Raw genomic sequence first — 20846 nt, 5'->3', positions numbered from 1 at the left:
ATTTTTCTCGTTGAAAAATTCTCTATATCTCTAATATCGCTAATTGAAGATTGGTGGCACTGAATACCGAGCATCTGTATGCGAGATTCAATTTGAAAAGTATAACGGAAAGCGATAAGAAAGAGGAGCAAGATTTCTGCATACGTTGTGTTATTACATTCTACAAGTAGACTTGTGTAAAAATGAAACCTGCGTAAGTAATTGTAAAATTTTATTATTATATTCAGGCATACGATAAACAACACTGACGATGAATATTTGTACATGTGTTTTGTGAAATGTAAAAAATGAAATATGTACGGGATAAATGTATCCTTCGCGAATCTTATTTCAGACGTCCGAAAACTCCAGCTCGTAAGCCGATTAATCGGCCGAAAGGATCGAATATGATATCTAAGGATCCCGTGCAAGTTTTCTGTCGTTTACGACCGATGCAATCTTCGACAGATGTGTCGTGCATGAGAATTACCTCCGAGACGACGCTAGTCGTGACGCCGCCAGAATCAGCAGTAAACTTTCGCACTATAACTAATAAAGAGATACAAACGACATTTAGTCATGTATTTACACCAGATGCAACACAAAAAGAAGTATTTAAAACAGTTGCTCTTCCTCTCGTTGAAAACCTCATTCATGGAAGAAATGGTCTGCTGTTTGCATACGGTGTTACTGGCAGTGGAAAGACTTATACAATGACTGGAGAATCGCAAGATGCTGGTATCATGCCTCGCTGCCTGGATGTTATTTTCAATACCATTACAAACTACCAAACAAAAAAGTTTGTTTTTAAACCAGATAAATTGAATGGTTTTGATGTGCAAAGCGAGGCTGATGCTATGTTAGACAGGCAACATGAACTTCATGCAGGTATATCGCAAAGAACAGGAAGACTTGGCAAATAGTAAGTTTTTGTACTTAACATATAGAAATAAACATAAATATAATTATGTTAGATGGGATTGTATAACAATGTAATTGTGAAAAATTTGAGTCGTAAGGTGGACAGCGATGGAGACAGTAATCCAACAGTAGCACACGAGCGTAATGAATCACAAACTGTGATAATTGAACCAGACAATGGATATGCTATATTTGTAACATATGTTGAAATATATAATAACAGTGTATATGATCTGTTAGATGAAGACGATATTAGATCCAAGTAAGTATATATCGCAAAAGAAAATTGATGAAACAAGTTTGATATATATATATATATTTAAAACAAATCTTTTTATTTAATATAGGACACTACAGAGTAAAATTGTCAGAGAGGATGGCAACAAAAATATGTATGTACATGCTGTCACCGAGATTGAGGTAAAAAGTGCAGAGGAAGCTTTTGAATTATTTCAACGTGGACAACGGAAAAGACGTGTTGCACATACAGCACTGAATGCAGAATCAAGTAGATCCCATAGCGTTTTTACTATTCGACTTGTACAGGTATTATACTTGTTTTATGATTTTTTGTAATATCAGAGTTATCTTAATCTGCAAATGCTTATAATATTTTCTTGTATTTTAGGCACCTTTAGATTGCGAAGGTGAACATGTAATGCAGGATAAACGAGTCGTGTGTATAAGTCAACTATCTTTAGTAGATTTAGCGGGTAGCGAACGCACGAATCGTACCAAAAATACTGGTCAACGTTTACGAGAAGCAGGTAACATTACGCGTTTGTGATGTTTATGAAATTTGTAAAAATTTATTTAAATCATAAATGTACATTCAGGAAATATTAATAACTCGCTGATGACTCTGCGCTCGTGTCTGGAAATTTTAAGAGAAAATCAAAACCAAGGTACAAATAAGATGGTACCTTATCGGGATTCCAAGCTTACTCATTTATTCAAAAACTATTTTGATGGTGAAGGACAAGTTAGAATGATAGTCTGTGTAAATCCAAGAGCAGATGACTATGATGAAACAATTGTACGTAGTAGATGATAGATCGTAAATGATTAAACTTATTTATAAAAAAATATAATTACAATTTCTTTATATACAAATTTATATTTAGCAAGTCTTGAAGTTCGCGGAAATGACTCAAGAAGTACAAACTATGCGATCAAATCCTATAAAATTGGATCTTGGTTTCACTCCTGGAAGAAGACAAGCAAATAAGGTAATATTAAAAATTAGTATTTATATCATTCAGAAATAACATAAATTTTTTTTAGATATTTAAAGAAGCAAGGAGTAAATTAGAGAAAGAGGGACGACCAGAAGCTATTGATTTAGACATTGATTTAGGTTTAGTGTATAGGTATTGTAATTTAAATAGCTCTAATTTGAAGAAATTTCTTTTAATTTTATAAATTATTGTATAATTTGAATGATTAATTATATTTTAAATTATATTTTAGTTTGGGTGGACCATTTCCTCAATTGGAATCTGTTAATTCAGACAATGATCATATAATACATTCTCTAATACAATTCCTAGAACAACGTATCGAAAAGCGTAATATACTTCGTTCGGATTTACAAAAGAAACGTGAGACATTTTCTTGTTCAGTTTTAATAAATTAAATTTAATAATATATTAAATTTAATATTGCAATCTAATGTTCAACATGTTCTAATAAAATATTTATTCTCTTTATAGAAGAGGATTTTAGAAAAAAAATAATAATAATGGAGCAAGAAAACGTAAATTTGAAAATTGAAGTTGCTTCACTGAAAGCTGCAAATTCACAACAAAAGAGAAAGGTGTGTATGTATATATATGTATGTGTATATATATTTAATAACATTATTGTGAATAAAAATAAAATATACATATGAATAAAAATAAAATATAAAAATAAAATATATATAATATTGTATTATATTTTATATTTTTAGATATCTGCATTTGAAGGACATCTTTGTAAAACGGAAACACAAATTGATACGCTTCTGTGTAAATTAAACTCTGCTAACGAGACGATACGCAGTTTACAGCAAGAAGTAGGTATAATATATCTGTGTGTATGTGTATCTTGATATAATTATTTAAAATAAAATCTTTATATACAGATAAGAGATAGAGACTTGGCATTGAATCAACGTTTAATAGACAAACAAAGAGTGAAGCAAAGATATAATACAAAAATGCAAGCTGAGACAGATAAAATGAATAGAGAATTAGAAATCAAATTACGTCAACAACGTGAACACCTTCAAGTAATTTCAACTATATATTTAACTTTTTTTTTTGCCTTTAGAAAATTTTACAATATTTAATGTATTTTTCTTCATGATTATTTAGAATCAAATGAAAGAAAAAGAAGACAAATTGCGATTGGTGAAACGAATTTTAGTCGATGACGATTCTGTAATCCCATCAAAAGAAGTACCAGAGTCAACAGCAAAAGTAATTAGTCCAGAAAGAGAAGGCAGGATATCACGGAAGGTTATTTCTTATTTCTTTTTTTTTAAATATCTTTTAATAAAATCAAGTTGTAAAATATAAGTTAAGAAAAATTTTTAAAAATTTTATTATATACAGGATAGAATACCCATTTCAAATCCAAGATACAGACGATCGCAAAGTGCTGATCGATGGATCGATCATAGACCTCAACCTCTTGTGCCACTCGGGACTGTATTGCAACCGTTGATGCAAAGAAAAAGAAGTGTAACGCGACTTGCTTCCCCGAAGGAGATTACAGATGGTGCATCTAGATATTGTCTTGTCTCACAAGAGCATGATACAGACGGAGAACTCGAAACAAAATTATTTAAGGTTGAAACGACGAAATTTTCTTCAATAGAAAAAATAATACATTTTTAATATTTGGAGATTCTGTAATTTTTTTTTCAATTTATCAAATAGGGCGACATACTACCAACAAGCGGTGGTGGAGCACAGATAATATTTAATGACATGGAATGCTTAAAACAATCATCTCCAAAAGCAAGAAAACGTACTGGACCTCCGGAAGAAAGTGTAGACCAAACAGATGTGGTCACACAGATGGAAACAAAAAGACCACGGGTCTTATCTTCATAATTAAATATATGAAAATATATGAAATATACGTACAATATATTTATATATACAACAAAAAAATAAATTCAAATATTATAATTATTATAATTTGTATAAAAAAATTGAGGTAGCAAAATATGTGTGATATATTTATAATGTATACATATTCTTATAACATTTTTATGATATTCTTAAGATTTAATCAATAACGTATATAATTTTTATTAGAATTTTTATTAATTTTTATGTTCTTACAAGTTCTAAAGCAAGAATTTATAAATAATATCCATATTTATTGCTACAGAATTGCACAACAATATGTGGATATTATTATATATGTACATGCTACTTTGTAATTATTAATTATTCAAACAAAATATTTCATTATAAAAATGAAAACGTCTTTTAATATAGATATAAAAATACACAACAGTTTAAATATATTTTGTAAATATTATACTAATGTGCATGTATGTATACAAATATATATATATATATATATATATATATATATATATATATATATATGTATAGCATTATGATTATTTAAATTGTAAAGATGTATGTGGACGAAGAGAAGGGTCTGGTAACGAGTTAGCACCTAAAGTATTCCTTTGTAAATTTAAAAGGCGATTTTCTTGTTCCGGACTGAAATAACAACGTGTAATTATGATCTAGCTTCCATTTTTTCTTTTTTTTAAATTTTCTTCTGATGACTTATTCCTGACATAACATGACTTACCAGTTGACCAGGTTCTCATTGTTACTATTTTCTTTCACAAATGTTACCAGTCCATATGAATTATATTTATCTAAAGTTCCATTGTAAACTAACAGATCGTCTACCAATATCTACATAATAAATATTTTTGCATAAATAGCAAATTAGAGAATCATTATAAACATATTGCAATTTATTTTTCTTACTGCAAATTCTTTAACTCTCCTTTGCGGCGTTTTTCCATAATTCCATATTTTAATCGTTGATACCATAACAGGGTGGTAAAATATTAGATACACTCGATTTGTCTGAAAAATATATAAATTATTTAAAAAATTAAATAGCGAATCTTGTAAAATATGATGTATTTTTGCTCACTTGTCCAGGAAGTATAGGTGCTAACCAAGCGTGACGTCCGTCCTTAGTATTATTTATTCCATCGATAAGTTTATCTGGTGTACGAATGTCATTATCTATGCCTTCTATTATATTAACACTTTCAGGAAATGCGGCTATATCTATTAAGGAAAAACTAAAATTAGAAATATTGATGAAAATTATGTACATATTTAAAAGATACATAAAAACACATATGTCTGATAAAATTAAGAGAATACAAATAATTTATAAATGTAAATTAAAGAAAAAGTACACACACATATATATATAAAATTTTTTCTTTAGAGAATTTTATATAAAAATCACAATTAAGTTGCAAGTATGAATTATTATATATGAATTATTAAGTTGCAGTATGAATTATTATATATAACATACTATCTGCAGTTAATTTGATTTCATTTCCATAATTATCATATATTTGTATTCCATTCAGACCAACATAGTAAGAGTCTCCCCATGTGGAGAAGATTATTATTTGATAAACGAATCCTTGCGGCATTGACGGAGCTTCATAGTTTGAATCCAAAGATGTAGGTTCTAAAATTTAAAAAAAAATATATGTATGTATGTAATGTTGTGTGTGTGTGTGTGTATATATATTATAATATACACACGCGCATATGTGTGTGCGTGTGCAGTTTATATGTAAATGACCGATACCTTCGGACGATTTAACTAAATCAACAGGTTGATCCGAAAGGTGTACTTGGGCAGATGGATTATTAGCGAAATTAATTTCTTGAGCAAAGTCATAATGACAAGATCCCGGAGCGCGTCTTAACAAGAAACCCTCAAGATTTTCATCGGGTAGTTGTTTACCATCCAGTTTAACTAATAATCGTTTTACCTAAGTAAATAAGATTATTTCCTTAAAATTGATTGTTACAATAAAAAAATTTTCATGTTTGAATAATATATGTTATTGAATATATATATATATATATATATATATATATATATATATATATATATATTCAATAACATATATTATTCAAACATGAAAATTTTAATATATAATCAAATATGAAAATTTTAATATTTAATATATATATATATATATATATATATATATATATTATAAAAATTTTTTATTGCACATATATATCGGATATCTTACTCCACAATAAGATAATTCCAAAGATGCGTTATAATTCCAAATCTGCATTCCTGTTAAATACACATCTGTTTTGAAAGTAATAGTTATTGTAATCCTTTTATTCGTTGTTACATCTGCTAACCACATATGATCCATTTCAGTTGTAACATTATGTCCATCAATCAGATTCGTTAAATGCGTATTTTCTACATTGCAATATAAATTAGCGTCCGCTAATGGAACTATTGTATTTTGATCTCCGATTAATTTTATACCAGTAAGACCTACAAATTGAACAATAATTTCAACATCTTTAGCTATAAAAAAACTTTATTATATCCTCTTCAAGATTATTTAATTTTTATTTTGAAATATTTTCGATAACAAAAAGCTTCGAAAATATTCATATGCATTATTTAAAGTAAAATATCCTGTATATAATACGTTTACTGACCAACCAAATGTTGTAAACCCCAATTAGAAATAATAATTAATTGAACTTCTTTACAACACAAAGCGGTAGAAGGTGTATTGTAAATTTTGCTATTGGTGTACAAATTGGAAAAATTCTCGACAGAATCATTACTTTTATGTCTTGCTGAAGTAATCTAAAACAAATTGTTACATTATATACACACACATTTATCTCCGAATGTATATATTATGTGTACCATTAAGTCTCTTTCTTACATCATTGATTGTTGCTGTTATCGGGCGAATTGTTTCTTTTTCCTCGCAATCCGTCCCATTATTGAATTCTATGAATGTATTATCATGTTTTGATATCAGTTCCAGAATATTTTCATCCGTCGTAAATAATATAGTCTACATCACAGTCCCAATTATTTTTGTGTATTATATATAAAATTAATTTAAAAACACACATAACTGTATATTATATATGATAAGAGAAAAAGTATACAAAAAGTAAGAATATATTGCAATTAATTTAAGAGATTGTTATACATTGCATATATAATAATTAATATTAAAAAAGTTGAAATTATATTTTTTAATATAATTTAATTTTAATTTAATTTTATAATTTAAAATCATCGATAGAATTTCTTACATCACCAAAGGAATCAAGACTACCCATATCATCCCCGGATGCTTTAGCAATTTCTCCATCAAAAATAGTAATATCATTCAATTTAATTATAACATCTTTGGCTCCCCTAAAGGAATGTATTCTAGATTTATTATAGTTCTGAAAAAAAGCAATATTAAAAATCAAAAATCTATTTTTTATATACACATCTACATTTATTATAATGATTGTAAAGAATCTCACCCATATTCTGATCATTGCTATAGTAATCGTGAATTCAAATATCACATGAACATAATGATGATCACCATTTGAATAAGGCGTTAACCATAAATTTGCATCATCTCTCGTTCGATTAATACCATTAATTAAGTTATTTACAGTGTGAAGATTACGATTATTATTCAACGATTGACTCGTATGTGCATAAATTTCTTTTATTTTAGCCGGTTCTCCGGTACTTGAAAAAATTTCGATGCCATTAAGTCCTACGTAATATTTGTCGCCCCAGGTAGAAAGAATATCGATAACTAACAAGTCTCCAGATGGTAATTCGGGAATAATAAAATTTCTGTAAATCTTATCTAAAATAAAAATAATTAAATTAAATTAAGTTGTATTATCAAGACACAATAGATATATGTGAAAGAGACAGATTTAATATTTCATGCATCCTCTTAAAAAAAAGATAAGATTATATAAGATTTCAAGATAAATATGGACCTGTTTCTACATCTGTTTCTATATCATTGTTTGACGCCTGATCTATATTTTTGATGAAATCGTTTTTAAGTAAGCTAAAAGATTGAGAAATTTCTTGGCTAGATAATAATTTTGGCTCTTCTCCATTCTGTACGCTAAAGATGGAACTGTTAGAATAATAAGTATCGTCCAACAAATGTAACCGTGCATTCGCGCGATCTTGAACATTCGTAGAATATTTCAAGTTAGATTCCTTAGCATAAATCCTCACATTGTTATTATAATTTTCATCAGACGCTAAATAATTGCCGTGCATTTCTAGGTGCTTTTTTTCTAAATATGCATCTAATCCGCGAAAATCGTCTTTCATACGATGCTTCGCATTTACAACTGCAGAACAAGCGCGCATTTTTTTTCTTTCAACTTCTTCGTTCTTTGGTGTATTTGGCAGTGATTTGCTCGCAGATGTTTGTAATTTAATATTGTCATCAGCATCGTAAAGATCATTTAAATATGCGCCGGCTTGTGTATTTCTATAAATATTTGAAACAAAGTATCACTTTTTTTATTATATACATATTCTAAAAAGAGTGCAAGATGTATACAGATCTTACATATCATCAGCTTCCTTTTTGAGAAATGAATTTTTAAAATGATATGGATTATCAGTCAAAAATGCCTCCATTTGTAGTAATTTGGCATCGTTATCTACATTCATTTTTCCTACATTGCTGATAATATTAATAAAATATAATTTATTCTTAAAAGAAAAAAAATTTTGTATATATGAATAATGTTATACGTACTCGGTCATTTCCAGCAACCACGATGGTATTTCAAGTGTACTAGCAGGCAGAGAATCGGGTAAAATTGTTTTCTCGGTTTTATCATACGTAACATTATCCATATTTTATTTTCTTATTTTATCACTGATGATATGCCGCTGCAACGCGATTCAAATACTTTATTACGACAATGGCACAACAAATTGGATCGCTCGCGTAAGCTTTATTGCTTCATTGAAAACTTGTTAGAATTGCAATTTTTTTTCACGTTGCGAAAAAAAGCACGAGCGCGTAATAATTTTCATGATTGCGTTGTTGTATGATGATCCTAAAGTGTTTAACCAGTTTTTAACGATAATGACTAATCTCAGAAATATCCATTGTCGGCTGTTCTTTTCCCGTTTTGTTTGCTACCATTACCATGGAAACCCCTTGAGGGAGGTGTTGACGTGTCTGCACGCAATTTTTAAGCTATTTATGACTAATGAGAGATTGTTATCGTTTCTGCACATATCAGTTTTGCAGAATGAGCAACCATTTTTTTCGCCAATATATAATTCTTTATTGTTCAATATTAAAGAAGTACACTCATACCAAGAAAGCATACAACAGCAATGCTACATGTTACTCTATATATTTCCACAATACTTTGGTCCACTGCACAAATTACAAGGACAAAAAAATAGAGTGTGAATAAACTCATAACTGATTACTTTGTACTTTGTTTCTTATATCACGATACACATATGTATATCGCATGTTCTATTATAATTAATGTTCTTATTACATTCTACAATGCTTTACAGTGTCAATACTGTACATGTGTGTTACATATGTTATATATATATATATATATATATATATATATATATATGCTGTTATATATACATACATATAAGAAATGTAATGTATTTAATTTTAATATATACTGTATAAATAAGTAAAATTAGAGTATTATGTAAAGTATATAATTAGAAATACTTGAACGTAGTGTAAATAAATTATTTATAATATAAATATTTTATATGTCCACACACAATTGTTATACATTTTTTATAACAATTGTTATAATTATTATAAATATAATTATTAATATATTACAAACAAATAATAAAAGCTCAAATTTTAATATAAGTAATATAAACATTTTTATACCAATATCATAATAATATATAAATATATAATAATACAATTAAGGCCATTATTACACAACATATTACATTTTTCATGTGTTTTTGATAATTGTAATTATCTATAAATCAATATTCCTTTAATATTCTTTATAGCTACACACCAAAATACTTGCAAAATTACTGTAATTTAATATTTTGTCTTTTTTACATAAAAATTGTACCATACAGTAACAATATAAATACATTATATTGTATCTGTATATTATATCTATATATGATTGGAAACCTATTAGAGATAGATACGAATATGATTTTAATTTTGGCACGATACATCCGTAAACATAAAGATGGTTGACACTTTTGATAGAAAGCAAAAAGATTGCATATTCAGTCAAGTTGGTTTCCATTCATGGCTAAGTTAATACTTAGTGTCTATATTTTCTAGATTCTAATGTAAAGATTCTTATAAAACTCAGTGTAAAACAAAATAGCACATTTGTCCCAAAAATAATACCTGTACTATTTTTATATATAGTACAGGTTTAGTAAATCTTTTTTCTATACAATAATTTGGCATAAATAGTTTCAAGACTAGCATACTAAATCATATGAAAGACACAATATTCAATGTATTCGAACTTATAATGCAATTAATATAGTAACTGAGTGTGTTTGATATCTTTGCTAATAATTTCTTTTTTGTTTTAAGACACCCATAATACATGTGGCCGTCAGGTACTTAACTTTTTTTTAATTCGCTCTATTTTTTTTTTCTTAAATATAAATATATTAATATATAATATTTTACGCATTGCACGATTTTTGCTTATTAACATTTGGAAAAATCGTAAAGAGATCGACTGTCTAATACAGATATAAGAATCATGATTATAAAATCAATTTATCTTTATCAAAAACCTTTCCAAATGAATAAAAATGAAAGACACATCTCTTTCTATCAGAATATATACAGGGTTTACCCCTAAAATTGTTAAAACTTTTTAGAATCTTTAGCATCTGGAAGAAATATTGTAAAAAATAGTACACAATTTCTATAATTCTACTTGAGATGTTAACATTTTGGATAACGGCTTGGGCATTTCCCAAATATTTCCAGGAATATTTGTCAAATCTGTCTCAGGAAATACATGACTCAAGATCGCATAGTAATGAAATCCAGCTGCTGCGGCTACGAAAAGATGCCAAATTGCGTGTGCACAAGGTATACGACCATCTGATTTGAAAAATACTAAGCCAAGTACGTACATCAGTCCGCCCAGTTTTAATTCCGTAATATTATAATAATTATACTGTAAAAATAATATTAGACTTATAACTTATTTATTAAATAAAATATTATTAAATCGAGTTATTTAAAATCGTGTTTGCCTGAGCAAAGAATATTTTCCGTTTACATTTCCTCAAACGAAATTCAATCTAAAAATAATTCAAATATTTTACTTACAACGTTAAGAATTGCAACACTAGGTCCAATACCCATGACTACATAGAAAATAGTTTCCAACATCTTGTATTTCTCGTGGAAGATTTGCTGATAAAGAATGCCCATTATAGCCATGATCCAGACAACATACCGCATCGAAAATAAGTCATTGTCTGAGAAATACTCTATATTTAACCATGGAAAATAACTGGCTGCTATAAAAATGTATATCATAGCACGATCACAACGATGTAACGCATCCTTCAATTGTCTGAAATATTATGGGTGATAAATATATTTTGTTTACTGTTACTATTTTTCATGTATAATAATTGAAGAATTAGAAACTAGTAAAAAAAAAGAAAAAACATAATGAAATAGTCATACCTATTTTGATTGCAGTAATGTACACTATGGAAAAAGGTTGACACCGCAAAAACGAGAATCAAAGAAGTGCCGTATACGCACGCGGATACAAGTTGAGCCCACCTCATCGAACGACGTATAAGCTCGATACTACCAATCACTGATGGCACAACCCATATTCCATGAGTTGCAACATTTGCAACATGTTCTATAGGAGTAGGAATATACGCCTCATTCGTACATGCTCTTGGATTCATCCATTTTATCCTGCAAATATATTCACGTGTATTATTTGTCACCCTTTAATTCTTTCCTCGACTGCAGATTGTATCTTATAAAGCTATTGACAAATTATTAAAAAATTAATGATGATATAATGGAACTTTATTCGTAAACATTATACAATAACATTATATAATCATATAACAAAATATAACATTATAACATTAAAATTAATAACATCCTGCACAAAAAAAAATTCTCTATATTTATCGACCAAAATACAATAAGAGACTATTATGTAAGAAATAATGGAACATAAGAACTTATATAAGATGAAAGAAGATTAGTAGATTATGATCAAAGTTTAGCTAAATTCATGTAAAGCAGATAATGAAATTAAAAAAGATTTGCATTACTATGTAGTTATAATATGCAGATTATACAATGCTAATGTAGCAATATAAAGGTCAAATAGTTGTGCAATATACATTCTCAGTTAGCATAAAGCTTATTTTAAATTCTATGTTAAAAGAGCATATCATACCAAACACATATATTCAAAAAAACACTACATTACACTCAAGTCATTAAATCAATAATTTATACCTGCCTGCTACTTTGAAGAAGAAAATTACTTCAAAGTAGTAATCCAATGTATTTTTCTTTGCATGTCCATGCTGGTAATACGATCCAGAGTGTGTTGCTCATGGATATTCATCTTCTACAAGCGGTGCTGGTGTGTTCCATTAAAGATTTCAAATCCAATGCATGCATGCATGACTTTTGATTTCTTTTAAGCTTAATAAAGAAGATATTGTAAGGTTAAAGATTTCAATACATATATACATGCATGCATGCATGAATTTTAATCTCTTTTAAGCTTAAGGAGCACATTGCAAAGTTAAAAGATTATAAAATTGTCTGATAAATAATACATATGTAACGCGGGCTTTTCTTTTTAACATTATAAAATATAATAATATAAATATATCATGATTATTTTATGCTTTTATATTTGTACAAAAGAATTCAATTTTTAATTATATATAACAAGACATGCATATTTATAATTCATCACTGATTAATCCATACATTGCAAGCAAGAAAACTATATAACTTGACTAATGATATATTACATTCATACAGCTACAATTAAAAATAATAATTGTATGTTGTTAACACATTTTTTTTTATAAATGAAAAGCAGAATATTAAAAGTAGCTGTTAGGTAACATATTATCAATACATGCATAAACATAAATTATTTTTTACATGATAAATTGATACATGCCAAACGTCAAGAATAGTTCCAGAAATACAAATAACTATAATAAGAGGAGAGATAGAATAATTAATGGAGTTAAGTCTAAAATAACGAGCCAAGCTAATATAATATAAGCAATGATTTTTTTTTATGATCTAAAACAGATTTCCAAAATATCTACACATACATACACACACTCACATTACATTTATTTTTTATTTTTATATAAGCTTAGGATTTGACATTTTAAGATTGAATATCTACTATACTTTCAAAAAATGATTAAATATAAAATTATAAAGCTCAAATATAAAATTATATCATATGTATATAAAATCGCTGGATTCGCGCCTTACTCTCTGATTCGTTGTAAATGTAGGAAGTTTTTAAGAGGGGCCGTGACGAATTGATGAAGGCAGGTACCGTCCATGATGTTAGGTCGACGTTGGACGAGAAATTTGAGCAAAGAGCAGAGAGAATTACTATTCGATACCCTGACAGGTACCCAAATCTTCTAGGTAAGGGAGCTAATGGCGGCGGACAAGATGCGTCGTCTTCCATCGCATACTGATCGACTCGTAATGATTTATTACGTTTGACATCGAAAAACGTGTTTCTCGTATGTAAATAATCGCGAGCACTTTTTCACAATATTTTTTTTTCTTTTTTCGTGAGATGTCAGACTCGTTTCTTCGTGCTTAGCTGCTCTCAAGAAGCCGCCAAACACGCCTGAAACGCGTCGACCTCGCGAAAGCGCAACCACAGCTTGACTGCCACTTTAAATGCACACTCTCCCTTTCCGCGTGATTGCTTGTTATGCACCAAATTAATCGTCTCGCCGTCGCTGTCAGTCCAGTCAAGTGGTGGTCAAAGTCTAATTCTAAACCCATTTATATATATCACATACCACGATCAGTACATCTTCGAAGCGAGATTGAGCGAGATTTTAATCGCGCTTGCGCAATTTTACCCTCGTATATGTCATATGTCAAAGAGCTATCAGAGCCACTGCTGTCAATTTCATTTACTAAACCATTTTTTTTCCTCTGTCGATATGTCGATAACAATGTTATATGTCGGAAATAGCCAAGAATTTTGGTTAAAAAGCGAAAACAAAAAGATAACAAAAGCTTTCGCTTTATTATCACATTGTAATCAACATTCGTATCGCTTATTATTGTTTGAATTAATTATTTTTGTCCGAGTCTGGCAAGTTCATATATACATTTACACTAAATTATCAAATAGCAAAATATTAATACACAGTTATCATTTATAATTGATCAATTATCACAATATAAAATGAATTATATATCAGATCTTTAGACAATTACATTTATCTGAAGCATTGTCATTTAATATAAAAGAATAAAAACTAAGATAAATCAACAAACAGGCATCAAAATAAAATAAGAAAAAAACTGTGATGAAAATGAAATGAAAGTGTCTATGACATGAGAAATTATATACAATTTGATAAATTGAGCACGTGACACTCTTCATTAATTGTACTTCTCATGATTAGAAAAATAAATAATTTCTTCTGTTTTCTAATCACTTGTTGATTCGTTTGATTTATTGATTCACTTTTCCATGATATCCAAAAACAATTCAGTGCGCAACTGAAAAAAAATATAATAAAATATAATATAAAAAAAATATAACATATATATATATATATATATATATATATATATATACATATATATATATATATATATATATATATACATACACACATTAGCTAACATTAATATATAGTATGTACTTACGTTTTCTTTATCTTTATTCTGACACTGTTCTGGACTACAGTTACAATTGTTGCAAGTAACATTGTTCTTACGGCACGTACATACCCGCGTGGAACACTTTGTTTTACATGCACATTTTATCTCACTAGATTCTATTTTAAAAGTCAATTGTTGAACTGACAGCTTGGATCCATTCTAAACAAATAAAATACATATTTATAAAAATCTAATTATCTTCCATATGATTACATAATCTTTATATCTTGACAACAAGCTTTTGAAATATCATATTTATAATAGTAATTATAATTAAAAATTTTGTTTTACCTCTAACTTTCGTATGCGATTATAAAGCGGTGTGCTCCTCCAATCTGGATCCTTGTTAACATCGTCTTCTATTGTTAAACTATCCTCAAAGTTGATAATATCATGAGTGATTTCCATTTTAGATGGCCTTTCTTTTTTGGGCCACGATCTCTTATTTTGTTTATTGCTAAAATTATTGTCAGTCAAAACCTAAAACACATATTAACAATAAAACTGACAATAAAAATAATCTTATCTCTTAATAGAATACAAAACATATTGTTCTCGACATTATTTAATTTATTTAATCACCTTTTTTGTTTCAACATCACTGAAAGATGTGTCAGATGTATTTTGTGAAGATGTTTTACTCTCTTCTTCCTGTTTCTTATATTCTTCTAATCGCGTTTCCAGATTCTGATACTTTTCCTGAAAAAATTAGTTATTTTAGCGATTAAAATGTATAATCTATATAAAATTATATAATAATGTAATATATACCTACTTTTAATTCATTATACTTATAACAATGTTGCTTTCTGTCTTGTGTGATTATATCAAATAATGTTTTATATGCCACCTTGCCATCTGCTATTGTATGTATCATATTCCCCCTAGTATTTGCTCTACTTTCTAAAAAAAATTCATGAAATTGAAGATTGCGCATTCTACTTAATTAAATAATCTCAGGTATCTTATATATACCTTGATCTGATTCGAGAATTTTTTGTTGCAGATCTGCAATTTGTGCATTACGCAGCTCTATGAGTTCAGTGACAGTTGCAAGTTCTTCTTCATTTGAATTGCCATTTTTTTTTAATTGCTCCAACTGATGCACCAAGGAAGCTCTATCTTGCATCAATCTCTCAAGAGAGCCCTCGGCTTCTATGGTGGCCATTAAAATTTCGAATTCTTGAGCTACCAATGTTTTTATTATATTTTTGCTGTTGGCCTTACTTTCTTGTCGCTGCATCGCCTTCTTCTGCATTTCCAACGCACCCTGTATATATATATATATATATATATAAATTGCTTGGATATTAATATTTGCAATAGAAAAATAATAGAAAAATGTTAAAAGGTATCTAAATAAGATAAATTCCTTAACAATTATTATAGAAAAAAATACCTTTAATCTTTTATTAACTGCAAAAGCTTCCTCCATTTTTCTCTTGAAGACATTCTCCTGTTTATTATGTTGCATTTTCATGCGTACCATTTCACAAGCACGCTTTCGATCTTGAGCTTTCAATCTATTAATTTCTTTTTCTTTAGATTGCTTCCACTTTGTAAAATTATTTGCATCAATACGCATTTGCCTGATAAGCTTGACTCGAGTCTCTTTCAGCGATTGTATCTCGCTGGAAAGAGTTTTGATCCTGTGATCCTGTTTTTCTTTTATTTTGATTATCTTGTTTTGTTCCATGCATTTACGCGTTAATTCCGTTATTTTTTTCTCTAATTCTTGCACTTTTTTACGACGCGTTTCAGCTAATCTGTATAAAAAGCATCCAGAATATTTAATCAGTAAAGTTTTAAAATAAAATATAACTAATTAATTATTTTTTAATTACTTACTTAGAACTGACATTATGTGCATGTGCTGCCTGTAAATGTTCTTCTTTTTCCGCATGCAACCGTTTAATTTCTTGCTCCATTTCTATAACATTTCTACGGCTCTCTGCAGTTTGCTGTGTAGCATTTTTTAAGAGTTCAGACACAAGACTTTCTTTAAGTGCTAATTCCTTATTGATATTTTGTACTTCGTTATTTCGTTCCGCTTGTCGTAATGTGTGTTCTTCCTCTTTTTTGTCAAAATAATCTAAACTATCTTCAATATTATTCAATTCATCTATAGGTTCTGTACGTTCTGTATCTTCTTCCATGTGCATTACACAATTTTTAGAATTAGATATTTCATAATTTATAAGTTCCTCAGATGCTTTTTTTTCATCATTTTGAATATCTGTATGAATAAAATAAAGATTAAAGATTATAAAAATTTATGTGAAAAAAATTTTTTAAAAACGGTTTGGAAATATTTATATAAAAAAAAATACTTACCTAACATTTTTTCATATATTGCTTTTAATGTATTATATCTTTCACTGCTGATTTCAGGACAAGCATTAAGATCTTGTAACACTTGATTAAATTCATCCAATAATGTCGCCATAGCGGATCTGACCTTTTCCCGAGCTTGTTCAACCATTTCCGCTCGTTCATGCATAACAGCAATTTCTCCTAAATTCAAATTCAATTTCTCTGTCATATCTCTAAACTTTTGTTGTAATATGCCATATTTCTCTTCAAGTTCTTCATGTTGTTTAGGACACGTTATGCCAAGTTCCTGATTTATAAGAGCCAGTCGCAATTCTTGAACCAATTTATTCAATCGATTTATTTCAGCTATCTTAGAATCTTGATTTACGATTGGCTTATTCTTTATTTTACGTGCACGATCCGCATATCTCAATGTACTAAGGGTTTCATCCAAGTTATAATCTATAAATTTATTAAAACAGATTTATTATATAATAAGAAGTATGTGTTAAAATGAGATATAGTATATGCGAATACTTACCAGCAGGACTAACACAAGCAACCATAAGAGTCATGGAATTACCACCTAAGGAATCTTGTAATAATCTTGTAAGTTTACTGTCTCTATATCCAATATATGTTCCAGGAGCACCATCACCGAGTTGCGAAATTACATTGCCTAGAGCTAACAAACCCTTGTTTATATTCACACCTTCCTTAAATCGTTCTCCAGTGGCCTGAGTCTTTTTACTACGTTCTGAACCTGCTAAATCTACTAAATGAAATTTGGCTACTGTTGCTGAATTTCTATGAAAGAAAGAAAAATTTTTATTTTTCACAATTTTAATACAGAATAACAAAAAAATACAACAGAAGAATCACAAGCAGGGAATTACTCACGGATCATTTTTCTTTTGTTGATGTATACATATTGTAAATATTGCATGGCTACGACTGCTATGTGCATTCATAGCAGTCGCACCAGTTACACGACCCATAGCACCCTGGGTCAAACATTCCAATGTCTCTTGAGCATTAGTAACTTCTTTTTCAGTTATGCCAAAGATTTTTATATTTTTTCCATCTTCTCTGATATCTACAATAGATTGGCTTCTTTGCTTATCAGATAAAAGATCATATAATTGTTCTTGGTATAATTCCATAAATGACGCAGCAACTTTAAAACTCCAGTCTTCTTTCGATTTAATTCTTTCAAATATATCATCAATAACTCTTGGTATTATACCCTTCTCTCCCATTCCAACATAATTGGTGCCCATAGAATGAGTTTTGCCACTCCCAGTTTGTCCATATGCCAATATTGTAACATTATAGCCTGATAATGAAAAATTAATTTTCAATACAATAGAATTACAACATATATCATCAAATAAGGAATGTAGAGATATTTACCTTGAAATGTATTGTCTATCAATTTTTTAACAGCTGTATTATAAAAATCCTTCTGTCCAATATCAGGAGGAAAAACATAATTATATGTAAATGCCTTATCGGTATTACATATCCGGACTTGTGGTTCTCCAGGAACAACATTCAAGCACATTTGACATCCCTTCTCAATCTCACTTTCTACTAATGGACGGATGCGTAGAGCAACGCAAACAGTATCATCAGACATCTAAAAATATATACATTCAGTTCACCAAGAGTTCAAACAGCAACATGGAGGCATTTAATTTTTATCCTTATTAGATATGATATTTGTGTTCATTCTGTTTTGTCAAAATAATTTAAATAATTGTATATAAACATATTGTATGTTCATAAATAGTATTTATATTTTATCAATTAATATTAAATAATTGTAGGCAGTTTTAGATTACTTTGTTAAGAAAAAGAATTATCTGTTATTAAAGTAATCCAATTTAAATATATCTCGCTATTTAATAATTTATTTACATTTACATACCAGTGCACAATTTCTAATGTCTCTAATGTGAAAAGAATATATTTGCAGATCTATATTTGCACATTTTATCATCAAATAAAATATATTGATAAAAAGTCAAAAAAAGATATAAGAATTTTTTTCATATTGTAGAAAAATACTTATTAAATATTTCTAGAAGAAATATGTTTCAGTTAAAAAAAGAAAATGAAGATTTTATTTTAGTTTTTTTAATATATATTTTTTAAGGTAGAAAGAAATATTCATGAAACTCTTAAGATCTTAAGACTCCAAAAGAGTGACTATCATATCACATCGGTTGCTTAGAAGCAACGTGTCAAAACGTCTATTTTTTATAATATCGCTAGAAAACTATTTGTACTTACTTTTTACAATTTCTCAAAAGTTTACAACTTAGAACATATTCTGAAAAAAGCCTAGTGCGAAGACACACGTAAGGATCCTCTACTTGGGAATAACTGTTCTTGAAGAAAGACGTTATATTTCAACCGATTTGAAATTTATCCAGCAGTGAAGGGGGGTGGTAACTAAGGAAACAATCACTCGTGACCAACTCTAAAAAGAATGAAGAACGAAAGTCTCTAGAAGAATTGTGTCGATTTAGTAATTTTGATTAACCAATCAGAGCAAAAAGATCTTTTCCGTTATTAACCTGATTGGTCACTTCGAATCGACGAATCGGAACGAAGAAATCTTTTCTTCTTTGGTTTAATTGGTCAAACAATTAGAAGATCTTCAACAAATGAAGTTGTATCTCTAGTAGCGTATTTAAATTCGTGTATTTTCGAGCTGAAGATTATTTTTGAAACGATTCAGGATAAGAATTTATTTTATTATGAAAAAATCGACTTTGGAAATTTTCATTCAATGGGAAGAAAATAATAGAGATATTTCCAACGATAATTATGAGGTATTATAACGAAAATTTTAGTCGAAAAATATGGAATATTTTTTAGATGCAGGCCTTCGACAAATTTTATTCCTTTAATGTTATAAAATATATTTATGTATCTATCATTCAACTTATAATTTTCAGTAATACTAGCAGTATGTTCAGTGTATTCTTTTGTTAACGAAATACAATATTTTTTATTACATCTTTTGTTATTTTACAGGAATGTGCGTATATAATAATTGAATTAATCGCACATGAATACATGTTTTTTACTTGTAGCCGAATACATTTGTGGATCTTATATTTTCGTCATATTTAAATAACAATAATTATTTACTGTTCAATCAATTGCATTTTATAAAATAAATGGAATGCTATCTTCTCTTCTCGAGTAATAACGTAATAATGATTAATTATGTTTAATGTATGTAACGTGACAATAATAATTAATACTTGCACATATATATATTTGACAAGAGAAATTAATTTTCGAAAATTTATAATAACATATATTTTGAACAAGTATTTGTACAGATTTAAATATTTATTATGTAAATATACAATAATGCAAGAAAAGAGACGACAATGTAATAAATATATTATAGATACATTTTCGATATATATTTATCGAGAAGCTTTGTGTAATGAATATGTAATAATATTACATGTGTATGAGTATATACATATAAATAAATAAATAAATATATATATATATATTTATTTATTTATTTATTTATTTATTCAAGAGCATTGCT

The 20846-nt window shown here is 28.4% G+C and overlaps 4 protein-coding genes across 10 annotated transcripts; 1 reads left to right on the top strand and 3 right to left on the bottom strand.

The window, feature by feature from the left end:
• The first annotated feature begins 95 nt into the window (after positions 1-95).
• LOC105257786 (kinesin-like protein KIF23) lies at positions 96-4093 on the top strand. Its single transcript, XM_025408173.1, has 15 exons — positions 96-193; positions 335-901; positions 992-1162; positions 1248-1446; positions 1529-1667; positions 1737-1936; positions 2025-2129; positions 2185-2270; positions 2371-2501; positions 2613-2716; positions 2852-2956; positions 3026-3172; positions 3258-3401; positions 3498-3734; positions 3825-4093. Exons 1-15 carry the CDS (start codon positions 183-185, stop codon positions 3999-4001), a joined length of 2523 nt encoding a protein of 840 aa, XP_025263958.1. The 5' UTR covers positions 96-182; the 3' UTR covers positions 4002-4093.
• Positions 4094-4519: 426 nt separating this feature from the next.
• Positions 4520-9578, bottom strand: LOC105257783 (protein KIAA0556). Of its 3 annotated transcripts, none has more exons than XM_011268641.3 (14): positions 8759-9578; positions 8567-8683; positions 7974-8485; positions 7494-7834; positions 7272-7409; positions 6890-7024; positions 6654-6807; positions 6221-6483; positions 5764-5950; positions 5479-5640; positions 5080-5219; positions 4908-5009; positions 4723-4832; positions 4520-4628 (listed from the first exon to the last, which is right to left on the bottom strand). In XM_011268641.3, the coding sequence occupies exons 1-14, from the start codon at positions 8857-8859 to the stop codon at positions 4523-4525; spliced, it is 2568 nt and encodes an 855-aa protein (XP_011266943.1). In that variant the 5' UTR covers positions 8860-9578; the 3' UTR covers positions 4520-4522. The 3 variants fall into 3 exon arrangements, with proteins under 3 accessions (XP_011266943.1, XP_025263824.1, XP_025263825.1); XM_025408039.1 differs by having other exon boundaries at positions 8567-8675; positions 8759-8793; XM_025408040.1 differs by lacking the exons at positions 4520-4628; positions 4723-4832; positions 4908-5009 and having other exon boundaries at positions 5192-5233.
• Positions 9579-10452: 874 nt separating this feature from the next.
• LOC105257785 (monocyte to macrophage differentiation factor 2) lies at positions 10453-14365 on the bottom strand. 5 transcript variants are annotated; one of them, XM_025408041.1, is made up of 5 exons: positions 13523-14365; positions 12513-12700; positions 11702-11947; positions 11336-11585; positions 10453-11180 (listed from the first exon to the last, which is right to left on the bottom strand). In XM_025408041.1, the coding sequence occupies exons 3-5, from the start codon at positions 11935-11937 to the stop codon at positions 10923-10925; spliced, it is 744 nt and encodes a 247-aa protein (XP_025263826.1). In that variant the 5' UTR covers positions 11938-11947; positions 12513-12700; positions 13523-14365; the 3' UTR covers positions 10453-10922. The 5 variants fall into 5 exon arrangements, with proteins under 5 accessions (XP_025263826.1, XP_011266945.1, XP_011266946.1 ...); XM_011268643.3 differs by having other exon boundaries at positions 12509-12700; positions 13523-14364; XM_011268644.3 differs by having other exon boundaries at positions 12509-12700; positions 14074-14364.
• Positions 14366-14720: 355 nt separating this feature from the next.
• On the bottom strand, positions 14721-19678 carry LOC105257782 (chromosome-associated kinesin KIF4). The gene is made up of 13 exons (XM_011268639.3): positions 19562-19678; positions 18680-18905; positions 18167-18602; positions 17808-18073; positions 17288-17728; positions 16802-17189; positions 16353-16719; positions 15929-16223; positions 15729-15856; positions 15536-15652; positions 15245-15433; positions 14939-15112; positions 14721-14788 (listed from the first exon to the last, which is right to left on the bottom strand). The coding sequence occupies exons 2-13, from the start codon at positions 18903-18905 to the stop codon at positions 14750-14752; spliced, it is 3066 nt and encodes a 1021-aa protein (XP_011266941.2). The 5' UTR covers positions 19562-19678; the 3' UTR covers positions 14721-14749.
• Between the last annotated feature and the right edge of the window lie 1168 nt (positions 19679-20846).

This window comes from Camponotus floridanus, unplaced genomic scaffold (genome assembly GCF_003227725.1).
Source record: "Camponotus floridanus strain SB8 unplaced genomic scaffold, Cflo_v7.5 scaffold2, whole genome shotgun sequence".
Classification (NCBI taxonomy): domain Eukaryota; kingdom Metazoa; phylum Arthropoda; class Insecta; order Hymenoptera; family Formicidae; genus Camponotus; species Camponotus floridanus.
The sequence above is the reverse complement of the archived record's forward strand: the minus strand, read 5'-3'. Positions and strand labels throughout refer to the sequence as shown.

Bases quoted from the DNA above. Each gene is read 5' to 3' on its own strand.
- LOC105257786 (XM_025408173.1), top strand. The intron at 1,668-1,736 runs GTAACATTACGC...ATGTACATTCAG, and splicing joins TCAACGTTTACGAGAAGCAG to GAAATATTAATAACTCGCTG. The intron at 1,937-2,024 runs GTACGTAGTAGA...ATTTATATTTAG, and splicing joins ATGACTATGATGAAACAATT to CAAGTCTTGAAGTTCGCGGA.
- LOC105257783 (XM_011268641.3), bottom strand. From the start codon at position 8,859: ATGGATAATGTTACGTATGATAAAACCGAGAAAACAATTTTACCCGAT. The intron at 8,684-8,758 runs GTACGTATAACA...TAATATTATCAG, and splicing joins TGGTTGCTGGAAATGACCGA to CAATGTAGGAAAAATGAATG. The intron at 5,951-6,220 runs GTAAGATATCCG...TTATTTACTTAG, and splicing joins TGGAATTATCTTATTGTGGA to GTAAAACGATTATTAGTTAA.
- LOC105257785 (XM_011268642.3), bottom strand. From the start codon at position 13,596: ATGGACGGTACCTGCCTTCATCAATTCGTCACGGCCCCTCTTAAAAAC. The intron at 11,586-11,701 runs GTATGACTATTT...ATAATATTTCAG, and splicing joins CATTACTGCAATCAAAATAG to ACAATTGAAGGATGCGTTAC. The intron at 11,181-11,335 runs GTAAGTAAAATA...TTATTTTTACAG, and splicing joins GTGTTGCAATTCTTAACGTT to TATAATTATTATAATATTAC.
- LOC105257782 (XM_011268639.3), bottom strand. From the start codon at position 18,905: ATGTCTGATGATACTGTTTGCGTTGCTCTACGCATCCGTCCATTAGTA. The intron at 15,653-15,728 runs GTAGGTATATAT...TAATTTTTTCAG, and splicing joins ATAAGTATAATGAATTAAAA to GAAAAGTATCAGAATCTGGA. The intron at 14,789-14,938 runs GTAAGTACATAC...ATTTTTTTTCAG, and splicing joins AGAATAAAGATAAAGAAAAC to TTGCGCACTGAATTGTTTTT.